This window comes from Quercus robur, chromosome 11 (genome assembly GCF_932294415.1).
Source record: "Quercus robur chromosome 11, dhQueRobu3.1, whole genome shotgun sequence".
Classification (NCBI taxonomy): Eukaryota; Viridiplantae; Streptophyta; class Magnoliopsida; order Fagales; family Fagaceae; genus Quercus; species Quercus robur.
Genome location: NC_065544.1, coordinates 28,925,927 through 28,946,354, shown reverse-complemented (window position 1 = coordinate 28,946,354; position 20,428 = coordinate 28,925,927). Strand labels below are relative to the sequence as shown.

The 20,428-nt window shown below is 38.5% G+C and overlaps 1 protein-coding gene and 1 pseudogene across 1 annotated transcript; one reads left to right on the top strand and one right to left on the bottom strand.

Moving 5' to 3' along the window:
* The first annotated feature begins 568 nt into the window (after positions 1–568).
* Positions 569–11,534, top strand: LOC126704913 (putative branched-chain-amino-acid aminotransferase 7; annotated as a pseudogene).
* A 627-nt stretch (positions 11,535–12,161) lies between these two features.
* On the bottom strand, positions 12,162–17,277 carry LOC126706116 (protein trichome birefringence-like 13). Its single transcript, XM_050405411.1, has 6 exons — positions 16,802–17,277; positions 16,241–16,418; positions 14,982–15,122; positions 13,633–13,753; positions 12,944–13,078; positions 12,162–12,800 (listed from the first exon to the last, which is right to left on the bottom strand). The coding sequence occupies exons 1-6, from the start codon at positions 17,196–17,198 to the stop codon at positions 12,537–12,539; spliced, it is 1,236 nt and encodes a 411-aa protein (XP_050261368.1). The 5' UTR covers positions 17,199–17,277; the 3' UTR covers positions 12,162–12,536.
* Between the last annotated feature and the right edge of the window lie 3,151 nt (positions 17,278–20,428).

Sequence of the window (20,428 nt, the reverse complement as noted above, 5' to 3'; positions counted from 1 at the left end):
GGGTACACTAGTATCCTTTTCTATGTATGTTTTTTTTTGAGATACGGTCCCAGTTCATGAACTTTGACAGGTTCCCCTTTTGCCAAGTGCTAGGCTAGGTATCCTAGATATTTTCTTTTATTCTGTGATCCTAGACCTATGCACTTGGGACTGTTTGTGGGATATCTAAAATTATTTGTGTAGTGGATCCTGGGCCATATGTGAAAAAAGGGGTATTACATATTCTCCTCTTTTTTTTTTGACTCAGGTATCCTTCCTTAAATTTATCCAAATTTGGTCTTTGCAATAAGAAAACTCAAACTTTGAAGAGACAGGAATTTCGTTAAAACATAATCATTTTTTTTTTTGGAACAAAGCAAAAGTCTTTTGGTGCAGCATTGACCACAAAGTGTCAATCTATCACATGTTCCTGAACAAAATTATCCTAGGCTAGAATTTTTTATAAAGGCTAAAAATAAAAAGACAAAATAAAAGGAACTTAGCAGATAGTGAAGTTGGTGAAAGGACCCTGAGGTACTGGGGATCCCCTTGTCCTCATGCATAATATTGCTTCAGCCACTTCCCATTTATGGGTTCTGTCAGGACTGCTCCATCTTCTTTGGCGAGGTAATAATATCCACTTTCATGAGCTGTGTTGATGATGTAGGGTCCTTCCCATTTTGGGGTGAACTTGGAAGGCCCTGGCAGGTTCCTCCTCACGTGCTCCGCCATCATTAGCACTAATTGCCCTTTGGTGAACACTCTTGGGCGTACTGCTTGTGCATATGCTCTGGTCATTCTTTGCTGGTATCTTTGGCTCCTTTTCTTGGCCAGTTCCCTTTCTTCTTCTACTCCTTCCAGATCTACTAATCTCTTTTTGTTGCTTGCATCTTCACTTTCTCCCTGATTTTCCTCAAGAACTACCCTTGGTGTAGGAATGATTAACTCCACAGGGCTGATGGCTTCTGTTCCATAAACCAGGGAGAATGGGGAGAATCCTGTGGCTGTCTTTACAGAGCTCCTACATGCCCAAAGCACATCTGCCAGATGGTCACTCCATTTTCCTCCATACTCATGCTTCATTTTCTTAAGGATTTTTAATATTACCCTGTTAGTAGCTTCAGCTTGGCCGTTTCCTTGTGGGTAGTATGGGGTAGATCTTCTATGCTTGATGTGGTATGCTTCAGCTAATCCCTTCACATCTTTGTTTATGAATGGGGTTCCATTGTCGCTGATAAGTCTTCTGGGGATCCCGAACCTTGTGATGATGTGGTCTCGAATGAAATTTGCTACAGTTGCTCCAGTAGCTTTTTTCAAAGGGATGGCCTCTACCCATTTTGTAAAGTACTCCGTGGCTGCCAGGATCCATATATAACCATTGGATGGAGGGTTTATGGGCCCTATGAGATCGAGCCCCCAAGTATGAAAAGGCCATGGTGTCGTCATATCCTGTAGGACATTTGGGTGAGTGTGAATCGCATCTCCTAGGACTTAGCAAGCATGACATGTTCTGACCAGCTCCTCAGAGTCTCTTTTCATCGTTGGCCAGTAATATCCCAACAACAGTAACTGCTTGTGCAGCCTTCTCTTTCCTGGGTGACTTCCGCAATCTCCAGAGTGCACCTCTCTGACTACTTCTCTGGCTTCCTTTGGTCCCAGGCACCTGAGGGGATCCCCGTGGTATCCTTTTTTGAACAAAATATCATTCTGCAAGAAATACCTGCACGCCAGTTTCTTGAGCTTATGGGCCAGCTCCTTGTCGGTTGGCAGGATACCCTAAGCCAGGTATCCTATGAAAGGAACCCGCCAATCTTCTGTAACAAACACAGCGTAGCTTTCTTCTTTATCGATTGCCAAACGACATTCTTTACATTTCCCCTGTATGACTGCTGCTTCCTTGTCCATGTCTGGCCAGTAGTACCCCATGCGTTGCATCCTCCTGTATAGGCTGACTTTTTCTGCAACTCCACATGTTTGGGCGTGTAATTCTTCTAATTTCAACTTTCCTTCCTTCTCGGTGATACATCTGGACAGTATTCCTCCTGGCAGTCTTCTGTACAATTCTCCTTCTATCTGAGTGTAATCCATTAGCTATTTGATGTTCCCTCTAGGATTTACTTCTTTCATCCTTTCTTTGACTTCGTCCCTCCAGTCCCACTGTTTGGATTCCCCTGGGTACATTCCTTGGAGGATCCTCACAATAGAATGTTCCTGCCTTCCTATTTTTATCAGTGTATCTCTCCCATCAAATGGTATTTGGGATCCCAGGGTGGCGAGAGCATCTGCGAACTTGTTTTCGCTTCTTTGAGTGTATTCTATGCTGAAGGTTTGAAACTCCATTTCCAGTCTTTGTGCCCAAGTTCTGTAGGCTGCTAAGCTTTGTTCCCGTAATGCAAAGTCACCTTTCACTTGGGAGACTACAAGATTAGAATCCCCCAGCACTCTCATGTGTTTTACTCCTATGCTGAGTGCTATAGCCAACCCAGTCAAGTATGCCTCATACTCAGCTGCATTATTAGAACACGAGAAACCAAGCTTAAAAGACAGGGGCATGACATCCCCATTTTCACAGCTTAGCACAATTCCTACCCCATTTGAAGTTGCTATAGCCGATCCGTCGAACCTCATGGTCCATTTCTTTCCTGGGATCTCCATCACTGCTACCTCACCAGGGATTTCTTCGCTCAGTGGGCCTTCTTCCTTCCCTGGGAATTGAGCTAGCAAATCTGCTATGGCCTGGCTCTTTACAGCCTTGGGAGTTCTCGTGCCTATATCATATTGTGAGAGCAATACTAGCCATTGTGCCATCCTTCCCGTGAGGAGGGGCTGGTGCAGTAGTGCTTTTATGGGGTGTGACTTGGTTACCAAGAGGATTTGGTGAGCTGAGAAGTACCTCTTCAATCTTTGGGATGCATAAACGATTACTAGGCAGGCTTTCTCTATTCTGGGGTACCTGGTTTCGGTATCCTTGAGTGTTCTGCTTACATAGTATATGGGCTGCTCATTTCCTTGGTCATCTTCTTGTGCCAGCAAGGCTCCTATTGCCTGAGAGTTCGATGCTAAGTATAGTAACAGAGGTCGCCCACGTACTGGTGCCTGGAGGGTGGGCAGATGGTTCATAATGCTCTGAATTCTTTGAAAAGCTTCCTGCTGCTCTGTTCCCCAGGTGAATTCATTTCCCTTTTTCAGTAATTTTGACAAGCCTGCCGTAGCTGAGGCTAAACCAGGCACAAACCTCCTGATATAGGAGACCCTTCCCAGGAAGCTTTTGAGTTCTCTAACAGTAGTTGGTCTTCTCATCGTGGCAATAGCTGTGGCCTTGGCTGGATCCACGCTTATGCCTTTGTGATGTACCAGGAACCCAAGGAACTTTCCAGCAGACACTCCAAAGGCGCACTTCATGGGGTTCATACGTAACTTGTATTTCCTGCATCTTTCAAAGACTTGCTCAAGTACTTGGAAATGTCCTGTTCTGGTTTTTGACTTGACCACAATATCATCTACATAATCCTCCATCTCCTCATGCATCATGTCATGGAAAATGGCTGTCATGGTCCGTTGATATGTAGCCCCCGCATTCTTGAGGCCAAAGGGCATTACAGTGTAGTAAAAGTTCCCAATCGGAGTTCTGAATGCCGTCTTTTCTGCATCTTTGGTTGCCATGCGAATTTGATTGTACCCACTGTACCCATCCATAAACGAGAACATTGAGTTTCCTGCAGCTGAATCTACAAGGAGATCGATATTGGGCAAGTGGAACTCATCTTTAGGACATGCCTTGTTCAAGTTGCGAAAGTCTACACAGCAGCGGATTTGACCATTCTTCTTCTTCACAGGTACAATGTTGGACAGCCATTTTGGGTGTTGGATGGGTTTGATAAAACCAGCTGTTAGTAATTTCTTGACTTCTTGGACTATTTGAGCTTCTACCTCAGTGTGGAAGACCCTGGCTGGCTGGACTACTGGCCTCACCCCTGGTTCCACATTAAGAGAATGGACTACCAACTCCGGGTCTAGACCAGGCATCTCATCATAAGTCCATGCAAACACATCTCTGTATTTTTGAAGCAAGGCTACCAGTTGTTCTCTTTCTTGAGCCACCAATTGGCTGCTAATGAAAACAGGTTTCCGAGATCCTGGTTCTGTTCCCAGGTCTACTTCCTTCAGTTCTTCCTCGGGCTGAATCTGGGCCTCCTTAACTGGTTCTTCTGGGATTTCTTCTTGGGCCATCATGCAGCTTGGTGGTCCGGGACCTTCCTGCACAATGCATTCGGGTCCCGCGCACCTTCACAAACGATAAATTAGCCTTCCCCCAGGTTCCCGCACCACCACACATTCTCGGGATCCTGAAGAGCTGGGCTCCCTCTTTTGTCTTTTTCTTTCTAAAAGGTTTCTCAGGTCACGGGTGCCCCTTCCTCCTTCTTCTTCTTCTAGGATAGGTGCCCCCGGGGTCCCTGGGGTGGGGTTCTCATCATCTGGCTCCAACTCATCATAAAACATCGTTTCTGCAAAGTTTACTTCTCCCTGGCTGAAAGGATTATGATTGGCAGGGATCCTTATGGGCCTCCCATTCAATCTCCCTTTAATGCATTGATGGAACGTGGATGGAATAAGGCGATGTTTGTGAAGCCACGGGCGTCCCAGCAGCACGTGATAAGAAACTTCTGCATTAATCACATGAAACCTTGTCAAAGCTACTATTGGCCCTACCCTTAAGGCTAGCTGCACGTATCCTTCTGTTGCTTCCACCGATCCTCCAAATCCTGTTATCTCCATGGGGGTTCCCAGGATCCTTCTGTCAGCTAAGCCAACAGCTTCCAAGGTACTTAAGGCTATGAGGTTGAGTGACGCCCCTGTGTCCACCAGTGCTCTCCTGACTTGAACGCCGTTTATGGTGGCCATTAGATAAAGGGGTCTACGGTGGTCTGGGTGCTCAATCTCCATGTCCTCATCAGTGAAAGTTATTGCATTGGTTGTCTCCAGGAAAGCTCGACTAGCATGTGACTCAGCTGTAAAACATTCCATCCCTGAATCTGCTGCTATACTCATGAGAGACTCTGTGGCCACTCTTCTTGCTTCTAGTCCGAATCCTAGTTGATTGAACAGTGACCTGAACTTAGGATTCTTCTGAAGGGTCTTGACTGTACTCGGGTGGAAGGATCCTTCAGATTCTCCTGCCTCTGCTGGGTTCCCATGTATTACTACTGCTACCACCCATTTTCCTTTGTGGTTAGGTAAGGGGTTCCTCTGCACTTCTGGTTCCTTCTGAGTGAGTTCCAAGGTTCCTTCCCTCAACTTTTTGTGGAAGAGCCTGCGAAGGGTCCAGCAGTCCTTGGTGGAGTGCTTCACATAATTATGGATTCTGCAAAATAAAGGATTCTTCCTTTCTTCCTCGGTTGGTGGTCTGGACACAGTGAATGGCCTGACAACCCCATCTCCAATCCATTTGTCTAGGACATGGCTTAGCTCCTCAGCTGTGCATGGGATCACTGGCGGTTCCTCAAACACCTTCCCATCTGGCCTCTTCCTTTTCTCTCCTGCTGATGCTGTCATAGCTTGGGATGCGGGCAGCCTTTTTGTTCTCATAGTTTGCGCTGTCCTTCTGGTTCTCTGTAGCAGGTCAGCAAACTGTGTGATACATAAATTTTCAAGGTTGAGCCTGTAATCAAAAAACATGTTGGCTATACAGGTTTCCACGAGCTCCTTTTCTTCATGGTCTCCATAGCAGTCTAGAGACACATCTTCGAATCTTTTAATAAACTGAACAGGATCTTCTCCAGGTCTCTGCCTCACCATCTGCAGGTTCTGGAAAGTGATTTTGTCTTCACCAGGGTAATATTTGGCGCAGAATTTTTCCATCATCTCATCCCAGGTCTTGATGGACCCGGGTCTCAGCGTGGTGTACCAGGTGTATGCCCTATCTACCAAAGATTTGGCAAATTCCCTTAGACATAATTCTTTATCTCCTGCATAAGGGCCCATAGTGTGGACAAACCTGCTCACATGTTCCACGGCACTTCCATTCCTCCCATCGAAAGGATGGAACTTTGGGGGTTCGTATCCCTTAGGATATGGTTTGCCAAGGAGTTCTTGAGGGAACGGGGGATCCCGAGAGAATTGCTTGGGGATCCCTGAGAGTTTTTCCCTTTCTTGCTCCAAGAGGGCATTGACGTCTGCCAGTGTCAAATACTGAGGGTTGGCTCTTCCTCCTACTGCTGACCCTCCTTCTAGCTGGGTCCCATCTTGGTGGCCAGTAGGGGGAATGTTGTCTCTGACTTCCTGTGTCCTGCCTTCTTTGAGAAGACGAACTTCTTGCTCCAAATCCTTTAACATTGCTGTCATCCTGGCCATTAGGTTTGGTTCTTGTCTTGCGTGTCTTTGTTCCGACACAACCTCCTGTTCCACCAAGGGTATCCCACCTCCTTGCCTGGAGACTTCCTCGTTTTCTCCTACAGGCTCAGAGGCCGTAGGTGGCACATTGGTTCCTTTGCTGTTTCTTTGTCTTGGAGGCATTCTCTGTGAAGGGATTGTTTCTTCCTTCTTCTTTGCCCAGTCCCCAGTGGAGTCGCCAAAATGTGAGAGTGTCTTTTTCGGGATACTCAGGCCCAAGGATCCCGAGCCTGAATGAAAAAGAAAAAGGGGATTTGGTGGACTGGGCCTTGACTCACCGCAGCTAAATGGCTGTTTAAGAATCAAGTGAATGCAGAGAAATGCTCCTGACAAAAAAGATGGCAAACAGGGATATCGAGGAGTGCCAGAAATTAACAACGTAAGCTCAGAAAAAAGAAAAAAGCAGGATTAGCAAGACAATAAAAGAGAAGTACTGTGGGGATCCCGAGAACAATATTTAATTAAAGCATTATCTATTCGATCACAGCAAGCTTACTAGGACGTGATACAAGGTCCAATCAAGCTCAAAAATTGCAGCCTTGAATGGCTATTTCAGCCTTCAAAACTTGCAAAGTTTGATTCTCGTTGGATCCGAGTATGTGCCATAGTTGCTTTTACAGGATATCGGGAAGCAGTATTTGTTTTCCCTTGATATTTTCTTTCTACCTAAACTTTCTGATAATTTTCTAGAGAATCTCTTCTTTCTATTGTGTTTCTTTTCCCTTTTTTTCGCTGCTCTTCTTCACAACCCATCCTCTCCTTTTATAGTGGAGTTTTCTGGGCGTCTTGGGGAACCGTTGGTTCCCCTGTTTTGGTCTTTTGCAAACAGAGTATGTTCTGTCCTCATCATCTCGGTAAGTCCCCTTTTCCGTTTTCTCTCATTCTTTCCTTCTCTTGGTTCTGATTCCTTCGAAAGTTTCTGGTTGGCCATCCTCTTTGGGATGTGCTGAGGTATGCCCTTCTCGGCATCCTCACTTCTGGTGTCTTTTACTTCTCCGTTTCTTTCCTATTTGGGCGGAATCCTGTTCTGCTCTTTTGAAATCGTTTTGTTAACATTCTTCTTCCTTGTTTTGGTTCCCCGACGCCTTTTCTGTCTGCGCCATGAAGGGTCGCTTGCGTCCTTTTGTTTTTTTCTTTTTTTTCTTTCTATCGATCTGTCCTGGTCTTCTTCTTTTTTTTTTTTTTTCTTCGCGCTTTATTGATGGTGCCCGAGGATCCTTGCGTCTTATACTTTGCTGTGATGTTCTCTCTTTTTCTTCTTTGGTTGCTTTTCCTTTTCTGGGCTTCGGGATCCTCAGGGCCTTTTGTATAATCCCTTTGGACTTGGTCTTTTTTTCTTCTGGGCTTAACTCACTCTTTCTTGGGCTTTAGCTTATTCTTTCTTGGGCTTGTTTTACTGTGATTTTTTAGACCTCAACAAACCCCATTTTGGCCCTTTGTTGAGGCTGTAAAGCAAACAGTCCTGGCCAACAAGCATTGGGTATTCACTCCCTCCTTGTCTTTTATTCCTCTTAATGTCTCAACCATGCACATTTTTTAATCTTTAGAAGTTTGTGTTTGATGAAATAGGTACCTCCCCCAGGGAAAGGGTCGCTCTATGCTAGGCCATTGCTCATTGGAAGTGGACGTATGCTGGGTTTGGTACAAGCACCAGAATTCTCATTTCTCTATTTTTTTTCTTTTTTTTCTTTTTTTTCTTTTTTTGAGAAATCATTTCTCATATTTGTTTACCCTGTTGGTGTTGGAAATTATCATAAGGTGTGTTATTGGATATGCTTATCTGGCCTTAGCTTATAGAGGAAAACTATATATACTAGTTCATCAACAACAACAACAAAAAGACTACTTTACATATATTTTCTTTAAACCTCTCTAAGAATGTTTTGTTGCAAGAAGACAACATCAAGGATAAAATTGTTTATGTAACGGGGATAAATAGGTCTAATGTCTCTCACATGGGGATAGGGATGGGGCTAGATGAGAGCCAACCCAATGTGAGTGGCATTACTCCTATCCCCGTTACATCTAACACCCTCAACAAAACAATAAAGTTACACGGTTAAAAAAACAAGGTTACCTTTTGAATTTTATATTAAATTGTTATATTGATTAAAGAGATTAATGCAAGACAACATTTTTCATAGATTTTTTAATAACCACTGACATAGCCTGATATAATTGGAGCATTTACCTGGATTTACAGCTAACACCACTTTTATTTATTATACTTCAATCATCGTAGGTCAAGTCATGTCAATAGTTGAGACTTGAGAAAATGGTTGTTTCCTAAATTCGTTATAGTTATGAAAATGTTGTCTCCTAAACTTCTTGTTAATTAAAACTTATTTTAATGAAGATGAATATGTTTAGTGAATCCTGCTTATTTCCTTACAAGATCATAGAATAAAGAGAAGGTAACTATTAAGTACTGAAGATTTTTCAAGAGCTAAATATAACGTTAATCAACTACTTTAATTAGCACATCAGCATGTCTTTTATAATATCTATGTTAGTATCTTGAAAGGTGTTGCCTTCACATATTGCAATGTTGTTGTTTTTTTTTCCTATAAAATAGGGTCCCTTAAACTTGTTGGTGGAAGATAAGACCCATCATGCTATCAAGATTCAAGACTACCACCAAGCATCAACTAGGGCTCATTTAGTAAGTGATTTCTAGTAATATTGTTTAAGTTTTGTGAAAATACGTGTAAGTAAAAAAATGTGTGAAAATACGTGTTATAGTGTTTAAACAACAATTTTCATTATTTAAATCCCATTACCAAACGGGATCTACTCACCTGTGGGCATAACTTCTTTGGGCTTTTGCTTTAACAATTCTAGTGCTGCTTGTGCGATTAATGTTGACCACTAATTTCTTTAGTATTTATTGAACTAAAACGAGATGCTATTCCTATTACCCAGTCGTTTTTTCTGTATGGGTTCAACAAGAGGATCCAGTGCCAACTCTAGGCCTAGTTAAAGCCCCCACTTGTCGCATAAATTTATAAAGATCCCAAAGCCCCCAATTATATAAAACAAAAGGCTTCCAAAATTGTAATAAAATAAAAATAAAAATAAATAAAAAACTAGTTTTAAAATTTCAAAATAATAATATTAAGCCAATAGAAATCCAACCCAATTAAAACCCTAAACTCTTTTACCAAAAAAAAAAAAAAGTTACAAGTATGTAGAATATTATTTAATTGATATTTAAAATGTTTACTAAAAAAACAATTAAAATTTATCGCTTAGACCTCAAAATGTACTATATTAACGATGTGAAGATCATCGGTCTAGGTCTAATTTTATAAGGTCTACTTGCCACGTTATCATGTCAACAGCTTCATTATGATATTTTGGCTATATTGATCAGTGTTTTTTTTTTTTTTTTTTTTTTTTGGGTTACTAGTTGTAAAAAATAAATAAACCAGTAATTACTGGTTGTATAACTATATTCATCAGTGATCACTTACGCAGATTTGTTCCCTTCCATTATGTAGATTTACAAAGCAATAACTCAAGCAAAGGTCAGAGGATTCCCTGATGTCCTATTCCTTGACGCGGTTACTAAAAAAAATATCGAGGAGGTTTCATTTTGTAATATTTTCATTGTCAAGGTATGATTAATTCTTGTGATGTTTTATAATAATAATAATAATAATAAAAAATGAGGTTAGAAATGTTACAAATTTTACTATATATATCTTATAATCTAATGGGTCATTCTTTTAATCACATAACCAATTAAAAATATGTAAACTATTTATTTATTATGCTTCACTTTTCATGATTTGATAGTTACAATGGAGATATAGGAATTTTTGGACCCTGAATATCTTCATTAGAAGACTAGGAACGGCAATTGAACTATAGGGCTCTAAATTTATTTATTATGTTGTTTGATGTGATACAAATTATATTTATTGTCATTTCTAATTTGTAAATTCTTAAAAATAAGTATGTTCCAGTTAATTTAACTCGTAAAGTCTCTTGTCTCTTGTCTCTCAAATAAAAGATCTAAAGTTCAATCCCCACATACACCCAAAAAAAAAAAAATCTTATTCTGATGATAAAGAGCAATCATTATAGAGTGGACATCATAGATTTGAAATATTATCCAATTCATATTTATTAAAAAAAAAAATCTTTAAAGTAAAATTTTAGTAACTTTGGTATTTTACTTTTATCATTTAATCTCCTCCATTTTTCTGATGCTAAACATGAGCTCTTATACTGATAACAAAAAAATTTCAGAAACTACATGTACGGACAATTTAGAAGTTTAGTTTATTTATGTAACTCAAGACAGATGGAGAATCACATATTTTAATCACACATTATTTCTCAGAAATTATTGTATTTACATAAATATGTTGTAGGGTAATGTTATTTCAACCCCAACAACGTGTGGAACAATTCTGCCTGGCATCACTTGAAAAAGCATCTTTGAGATTGCACTTGGTTTTGGATATTAGGTGATTATGTACAAATAGTGACTAACCACATGATGAAGTGACTTAATGGTAGGAAATTCTAATTACCCATCACATCTGAGAGTTTGAGAGTTGTAAATTCGAGTAGTAGCAATCCCCATTATTGTTTGGATAATCCCAACACCATATAAGAGTATGTAGGATTTAAGTAGATGGAAGACAATGACCACACACATGAACCCCTTTGTTACAGTTAAAAAGAAAAAAAAGATTACTTCGTACATACATATTTGTAATAAAAATATAAATTGCCTTCAGAAGTTTTTTTATTCTAAAGTATTAAATTTACATAATTAAAAAATGATAACCTGATCACCAATGTGAAAATTTTGATCTGGTCGAGGAACGTGTCATCCCGTGGGGGATTTGTTTGATGTTGATGCAGTTTTCTGTACAGGGACTGCTGTGGTTGTAAGTCCCGCTGTTAGTATAACCTACAAGGATAAAAGGTGGTAGTAACTGTCAATTCAGTTCATTTTCATATATATTTATAGGGTAGAGGTAAACCTATAGCAATATGCACTGTTTGGTCTTATTGGTCATGCCCATATATGCAGGATTGAATACAAAACTGGAGCTGAAACAGTGCCTAAGAAACTCTATAATATGTAAACTGGAATTCAAACAGGTCGTATTGAGGACAAGATGGGATGGACTGTCGAGGTTGATTGAGCCTCTTTTCACTCTCATTTACAACACAACTTTGTTTCTTTTTCTTTTTCTTTTTCCCCTTCAATTTGGACTAGAATGTTGCATTTCTAGAGTCCATCCCAGACTTTGAGATAATTTTCTTCTCTATGTACATTTTTTTTATTTCCCTCTCGTTTCACATGGTGTTAAACTATTGTACCCTTTTGAACAAAGTACTTAAAACTAATACCGCAAGATTTACAACTGAACTCTCCTCTTAAGGAACTTGATATTTCCAAGTTAATATGGATATCAATAAAATGGGCAATTGAGGATTTTATAATATTTAACTTTGGGTTAATTACCTTCTCATGGGATAAAGGGAATAATACTCAGAATGGGAAAAAATTACAACCACCTTGCTGAAGAGACAACATTGAGATAAAATATATATATACACACACCAACCTGGAGAGTTTTCTCAACAAAATAAAACCGTGACCAATTAGAAAATCACAAATTCATTAGAAAATCCCAACTGCAAAGTAGAACTGCTCTGAGGATCTAAACTCTCCCTCTCTCTCTCTCTCTCTCTCTCTCTCTCTCTCTGTGTGACATTTAATATGCATGTTTGCACTCGGCACTGAGAGAGAGAGAGAGAAAAAACACTTTGATCGTCCTAATAGTAAATTAGCAGATCTTGCTGAAATTAGTGATACGAGTAAAAGTTCCTCTCTCTTGCTACAATTCAAATGCACCAAATAAACATGACACCACCAATACACACAACCAGAGCCTGAGAGGAGCGTGTCCATAAAACATATTAAACTCTGAACCTCCCCAACCCTCGACCCAAAAAATAAAAATAAAAAAAGCCTTGCCCCACCCCACCTTTCCTAAAGATAGGAGGGAGATATTTCTTTTACTAAGAATATCATAATCTACTTCTTGGGAATTCTATAATTTAATTATTTGAACAAAAATGGTGCATATCTATGTAACAATTAACCTCAGGATATCAAAGCTAATAACAAATTTCAAGTATCAATCTCTAAACTTAATATTGTTTAGATGCTCTATGAGCAAATCATTCCAAGTATCAGTAATTCCTGGTAAGCACCAGTGCATGCAATCATCATGTTTCTTTCCACCAGATGTGGATGGATGGGCATCTGCTCTAAACTCACTCAAGCGAGTTATGTCCAGAATATGGAAACCAGACCCTTTGAGGGCTTTGTATAGGTGCTCATTCACCAGGCGTGCCTCGACATTTGTTCCATTATTCTTCAATGAGAAAATTTCTTCAACCTGAAAGGTAAACCAAGACTTTCAAACCTTTGTTGTTGTCTTGCAGAACAGAAGCACAACAACAATAGAAGTATGTAGATAGACTTAACAGACCATGCTTCAATATTTACACATATTAGAAATGGAAGTTCCAAGTGAATCACCTGCTCTGGCAACAAAGGCTGTAGCCGTTGACAAGAACCACCTTGGTCCCAGTCACCTCCCTCAAAATGTCTAGGTGATTGTGTACGAAAGAATTTGATCGCACCTGGTTGCAATCTTTTCTCTACAAACAGTACCTATCATGAATAAACATATACTATAAGAGCCAATAACTACACAAAAACTTAACATATGCAATATATAACATCTGATCATGTTGAACTCACAACCACAACTTATCAAAAAAAAAAAAAAAAGCATCTGATCCTGTCAAAATCAGTTCCCATTTTGCTTTTTCTACTTTAATTATGGCATTCTCAGATCAGGTAATCATGTAAAACTATATGACAATGAACTCGTGACTGCATTGATAGCTCGCATTATAACCATTGAATCAGAGAACTCAGACACCCATAGGCATGCAGAGCATGGCCTATCCCCATCTTTCCTACGCAGACAAAATTTTAGGACCAAAAATTGCAGCCATAAAATTTAGTAACGAGCAGGACTTTAACATCAATAATAGCTACAAAAACTAGGAAGAGTAAGCCTGCACTTAATTACAGCAATAGTTACATATGTGCTAGCCTGCGGAAATAAAGTTGGAAGTACAGTTGGACCACTTGTCAAGTGGAAGCATAGATGTTCACAATTACAGAAAGTCAAATAAAGAAAAATTTCAATCCCATACCATGTGTTTTAAAACCATATCCAGGCCAACATGAGGGGGAATTGGAGGTATGATAGGCTCACCCTTCTCAAAGAAAAGCATGGGCGACTTCACGGGGTCAAATTTTGAAGGAGCCCACCACCTATTAACAAGAACCAGAAGGCCAAATCATGATCAGCAGCAATCTCATACCATGACCTTATCAAATGCAATTTAACATAATGGAATTTTTTTTTTTTTACTTATAAAAAAAAATGTAATTTAACATAAATATGGGGTGCTAGCATGCTACACGTAACTTTTTATTCAATTAATATTTTGAAAATCCCTCCATTTAATTACAAATTCTTTTTGTTTTTAGCATACATGCCAAATTTCATTGTCATAAGATGTTATTTGCTACCTGATCTAAATCTTAGGTTTGCTTATAATTTTAAAGCACAAAGAACTTGAAATTTAATATTTTCATACATTAGATACTTTGTCATTGATCTCTGATCATTTTGATTTCTAAAAGATATTGAAGGTATAAGGAGACAATGTAATTATGTAATCCAATGATGGATTAATCTGAAAACACATCCAATGAAAAGAGTTGTAACATTAGCAAAAGTTACACCAAATGTAACTTAAACCTAAATGATGCGGACAAGAATGAGTTCAAGGAAAAACAAGATTAAATACCTAAAGAATCAAGATTTGTGGTCTAGTATTCACCATTCAACAGCTTATTTTAAGCTTCAAGGGTGTGATTGCCTTCTCCTACCTAAGTGTGATTGCTTAGGAAAGCCTAGGTGTGATCGCCTAGGTTTTTTTTTTTTTTTTTTTTTTTTTTTTTTTTTTTTTTTCTATTTTATCCCCTGTCTCTACCCCAAACAGCCATCAAGATTCATTCTTTTCTAACCTAAAAACCCTTAAACATCAATCTTTATTAAAAAACCCTTCAAGAACTCATCAAGAGATCTAGAATAGTGCTGAATTCTTAAAGATCCTGCATCACAAAACCTATATATTTTTAAGAATTGGTTCGACAAAAGTTTGAAGTAAGCCATGAGAAGTAGTTAACTGAAGATTTCACATATGGGAAAGGACGAACGTTGCCAGCTAAATCTTACCCACAGGGCAGCTATAATTATTGCATTCAAATAATAAGGAAGTCAATTCATCTATTCTCACCAAATATAAGCAATAAAACTTCCCAAGAAACACATTAAAATCTCAAAAAATCATGCAAATTTAAATCAGAGATAGTGTCTATATTTTTGTCACTACTAAAATAAAGTCAATTCATTCAGCAAGATACATGCATTCGCACATCATATAAGTCATCAATACTCTATGAGATATTATGGAAAAGAAAATAAATTCACCAGTGTCCTGTATTAAATATTAGAATATCATGGAAGGCTGGAGCCTCTGCCCATGTGCCTTCTGGTACATCAATGTCAACTCTAAAACCCTCTCTATATCCAAGAGACTCCAACGCACCACCATTAGCATTAGCTGACCACCTACATGGAACAGGAGCAGAGCAAGCCTCAGCTTTATAATTCAAACTGTGGATTGTATTGTACACACAATCAACTAAACAACTAAGAAAAACAACAATTATATACAATGCATGATCTTTATCAGTCATCTACAGTGACTGCATGATCTGTAATTTCAATTTTAGACTGAGCAAAAATAAGTTCACAGAACTTCAAATTGAAGCCATGCACCACATCCATTACAATTCTTAACCACCAAATGATAAAGTCACTAAGCTGCATGACTCATTGTTGCCAAACACATTCCTGTAAAACTCTTCAAAATAATTACCGAGTTAAAACACAATGCCTTTTTTTTTTTTTTAATTACTTTTTACTGGCAACCAAATCTTATTAATACATAACTGGATGGTAAAATTCCATTTAAACTAAACCCAGTAAAAAAATTAAAAAGGTACATTCTATGTAACATTGTGCTCTGAATCAAATTCATGATAAAAAGACAATTCAAGATGCCATAGTCCACATAAAATAGTGCTCAGTCTTGAACTCATGATGAACAATTTGGGAAGAACTGCTGAAAATTCTTAGTGTCCACTTGCCACGAGCTTTTTTTTGTTTAGATTTTAGCTTATTTTGTTTGTGTACAGAAAAAAGCCAAATCAGCTAAACAAACACTTAGCATTCCCAATAATCTCACATTTCGAATATCTATCAACAAGTCTAGGGTCACAACAAATTTCACAACTATAGATGTGGCGACTTGCTAATGGCGGATGATAAAAGAGGTATCAGTACTGGGCTCATATGAGAATCAATAATAATCTGCCAACTTAGCAGTTTTGAAAAATGCTGTGTATTATTCTATATAAGTATATATATACATACACACCTCACATTCTGGATTCTCTAGAAAAGCCCTCCATTTCTAGAAAAGGTATACTATGTTTCCAATGCATGTATTCTCTCATTCACAATGTGTGGGAGAGAAGGTTCTTTGTCCAGCAAAATCAAGTAATGAACAAAACAACCATGTTTCAAAAAAAAACAAGAGGAAACAATTATAAGTGATGGTGGCAGAAGATATAATATGTCATGCACTTAGATACAGCAAAATAATGACCAGATAACGCCCTTACCTACCATAACGCGCCAAAAGATTTGTTCGATGATATGCAATGGTAAGATTATAACGAAGAAACGTAAATCCACGATCAGCACCAGCTGGCCGCCACTTCTTCACTTCACTCGACACTCGCTTCAGGGTGCAGAACAGAGAAACAAACATATTTCTATTCAAGGAATCCCCAACAAACCCTGCACTGTTGAACATTCATAAGGTCTACAAAAAATAGCACCATAATTCCATACATAGAATCCATTGCTAAAAGTACACTATGCGTGCACATACGCACGCGTGCCTGTATAAATACGCAATCAGTATGCAAAAACATTAATATAAATAATGTATAGCTGCATACCAATGATAATCAGAACAAAAGATGGTTAAGCAAATTACATGAATGGAATTTAAGTTGCAGAAACTGTTCAGCAAAAAATAACAATGCCAAATCAGACTCGTATGAATTTCATAATTTTGTTTGCCAATTGCACTGATTAACTTTACTAAAGCAATCACACTAATTCACTTTCTCGGCAACCAAACGGAAACTAACTGATTCGTTTGAGAGAGAGAGTACCGATGTTGGTGTCTCTGAACTTGTGAAGAAACGCAAGGGGATCGAACGGCGGGAGATCACAGGTGCGGGGCATCCATCGCCACGTGGTGAGATCGAAACCGTTGGATTTGTTGTTGGAGATGCAATTCCAGCCCTTGAATATCTCCTTGCAAGTAGCGTCGTACCTGGCGGGTTTCGGGTCGGGTATATGGATCCAGGACCCATCGGAGTAGTCGCAGGGAGTGGAGTCGGGGGTCCGGGTTTGGAAGGTGCGGTAGTGGGAGTGGGAGAGGGAAGGAGAGGGAGAGGAGGTTTTTCTGGAGAGAGAGAGGAGGAGGAAGATGGAAGCGAAGCAGAGGAGAGAGAGAAATGGGAAGAGAGGGACTTTCTTTGTGTGCTGCTGCTCTCTGCTGGCCATTGCCTAACGGTGCTAGTTCAGGTTCACATCACTCGGATCCAACTCCAAATAGGTGGCTTTTCTTTTCTCTTTTTTAACTACAAACTTGCTGATTGAGATTTCATGCAAGTTTAATTTTAAAATTTGATAAAGTCCTTTTATTTCTTAATATATTTCAAATGAGCAATTTTTATTGTTTAAATTTTGAAAAATAGGTTTTGTTAGTCACTCCATGTAGTTTCTTTTTTTTCTTTTCCTTTTTTATAAATGACTAAACAATACAATGAGATGACAAGCCCATTTGGATAGGCTTGTTCACAAAGCCTTATCCGCGTTTTAGTCAAACATGATTTTGTAAACTGTTTGGCTCCATAAAATCGGTGAAAATGGCCGAATGCCACCTTTTCATAAAATTTTTAGCAAAAAAATACTGTTTCGAAACTAAATAGGGATCTACTACTTTTTCATAATGTTGTTGTTGCTGTTTTTGTTTCTTCATGAATTGTGGATTTATTTGGGTTTTTGGCTGCTTTTGAGACATGCCCATTTTGGGTTTTGGTTAGAATTATTGTTTTATATTTGTAGACACGTATATATCGCTAGAACTATAACACTTTTTTTTTTTTTTTTTGGTGGGGTTGGGAATAAATGGATAAAGGAGTTTTCTTTATTCTGTTTCTCATTCAAGAATCTGAATTGTGTTTATGTGCTTTTGATAAAAATTCAATTTTTAACATTTATTAGTGATAAAAGTTTAATGGGTATTCCTTGCATTGTGTCTTGTTGGATGGCCATATGGTAATAAGAAAAATGTGAAATAAGAAGATATTTACCATTGGCCATATGTGAAACTTCCCAATAAAGCATAGCTTATGTTGATTCAAAGAGATGTAAAAACCTATGTGACAGTTTGTGGGCAGAAGACCCAAGGTCCCCGCCATGTGGAGGTAAGTAAGATACCAAATCCATATCCTAGTTGGTGGTTGAGGGCTTGAGGCAATTATTGATGGTATTAGGAACATGGCGATCAAGTGCAGAGCATTACTCCTTCAATTGAGTTCCTAGAGAGGCGAATAGAGCTATGCATGAACTAACTAGGTGGGCATCATGCTCAAAAGCCAAAACTTGAAACATCTATAATACTAAAATTATATTACTACTCACTTATGCGTGATACATGGTAAAAACTAAAATCTACCTACTGGCTTTACCCAATTCATGGTACACAACTCAAATCCATATGTGTGTGGTGGTGTGCCCATTTATGACATTGTCCAATTAATTAATTCAGTTTTAAATATATAGATTTGGTTTTGTTCTTGCTTCTTGGCTTCCAAGCTCTTGAACTTGAAGGCAATTCACCAGTTATGTCTAACTTAAAGATGCCAAATAATTATAAAGTGTTTTATACGCTAGGCTCACATGTCGGTCTCAAAATGGTCTTATACGTCCAGCTCATACAAGAATTTCTCTTATTAGGTTGCCAATTAGTCACCTTAAGTACCAAATTGTCGTGGGCTCCATTTAGCTAAAAAAAAATCATCTCCAAAAATGATTATATCTATCAGTAATAATAAATTGTTTGAATCTAACATCCAACTACCAAAAACTAAATAAATAAAACTAAGAGAATCAATAGTTATAAACATTCTTCTTCTTCTTTAAAGATAATAACAAACTAAAATACGTTAATTGGTACAAAACCCACCTTGGTATGAGTCCATTGCCAATTCGATCTTCATTTCTCTCAATATCTATTCTTGGATGATACATTCTTGATTGGGAGGATAGAAAATGTAATTTTTTTGGTTTAAGTAGAAAAGTAAAATGATAGAAAATGTAATTTGTATACATTTACTCTCATACCCCCTAGTACATAAAAAATAACTTTTTAATAGCTTATAAAAATTAATTTTTTTTAATTACTACAAACTAATACAACTAATAAAACATCTAGAAAAAGAAAAATGAATAATAATAATTTAAAATTTTGCTGCTTGATATAAAAAAAATAAAATAAAAAAGAGAGAGAGAGAAGAAGAACAAGAAGCAAAATAACATGTTCATTGTAGAATAGTAGGATGCATGTATTGTAAGCATCAAAGTCTTAAAATAATAAATAAAAACCAACCAAGTTAAACTAACATGTGCACAGTAGGAGTAGATGAGTCATTTTCCATTTAGCCCCTTGCCACCCCCAATGTGAGGGATTAATTTTGGTGGGCCTAGAGGGAAAGCACCATAGGTCTCACCATTTTTTCTCCTTTCATCTCTCCAAACAAACACCCACAAAAATCATTTTCTCTCCCATTTTTTCTCCTATCTTTTCCATCCTCCCTAAGATCTCTCCAACCAAACAAGCCCTAGATTAGGTAGATCGATTTTTGGTGGGCCCAAGGAGAAAATACCTTGGGCCCTCCAGTTTTCCCTCCTATCATCTCTCCAACCAAACACCGACAAAATTCATTTTCTCTCCCCGTTTTTCTCCTCTATTTTCCATCGTCCCTAACATGTGCACAGTAGGAATGGATGAGTCATTTTCCATTTAGCCCCTTGCCACCCCCAATTGGGGGGATTAATTTTTGGTGGGCCCAGAGAGAAAGCACCATAGGTCCCACCAATTTTTTCTCCTTGCATCTCTCCAACCAAACACCCACAAAAATCATTTTCTCTCCCATTTTTTCTCCTATCTTTTCCATCCTCCCTAAAATCTCTCCATCCAAATATGCCCTAAATTAGGTGGATCGATTTTTGGTGGGCCCGGGGAGAAAACACCTTGGGCCCTCCTATCATCTCTCCAACCAAACACCTACAAAATCAATTTTCTCTCCCCATTTTTCTCCTATATTTTCCATCATCCCTAATAATAATTTAAAATTTTGCCGCTTGATATATATAAAAAAAAATTAAAAAAAAAAAAAGAAAAGAAGAAGAAGAGAGAAGATGCAAAATAATGTGTTCATTGTAGAATAGTACAATGCATGTATTGTAAGCATCAAAGTCTTAAAATAATAAATAAAAGCCAACAAAGTTAAACTAACATTTGCACAGTAGAAGTCGATGAGTCATTTTCCATTTAGACCATTCCCCCCTTCCCCCCCCCCCCCCCACCCCAATTGGGGGGATTAATTTTTGGTGGGCCCAAAGAGAAAGTACCCTAGGTCTCACCAGTTTTTTCTCCTTTCATCTCTTCAACCAAACACCCACTAAAATAATTTTCTCTCCCATTTTTCTCCTATCTTTTCCATCCT

What these genes read in the sequence shown, in the direction of transcription:
- LOC126706116 (XM_050405411.1), bottom strand. Translation starts at nt 17,198, where the DNA reads ATGGCCAGCAGAGAGCAGCAGCACACAAAGAAAGTCCCTCTCTTCCCA. An exon ending in CTTTTGGCGCGTTATGGTAG is followed by an intron (nt 15,123 to 16,240) that starts GTAAGGGCGTTA and finishes TGTTCCATGTAG; the next exon opens with GTGGTCAGCTAATGCTAATG. An exon ending in ATATTTAATACAGGACACTG is followed by an intron (nt 13,754 to 14,981) that starts GTGAATTTATTT and finishes TCTTGTTAATAG; the next exon opens with GTGGTGGGCTCCTTCAAAAT.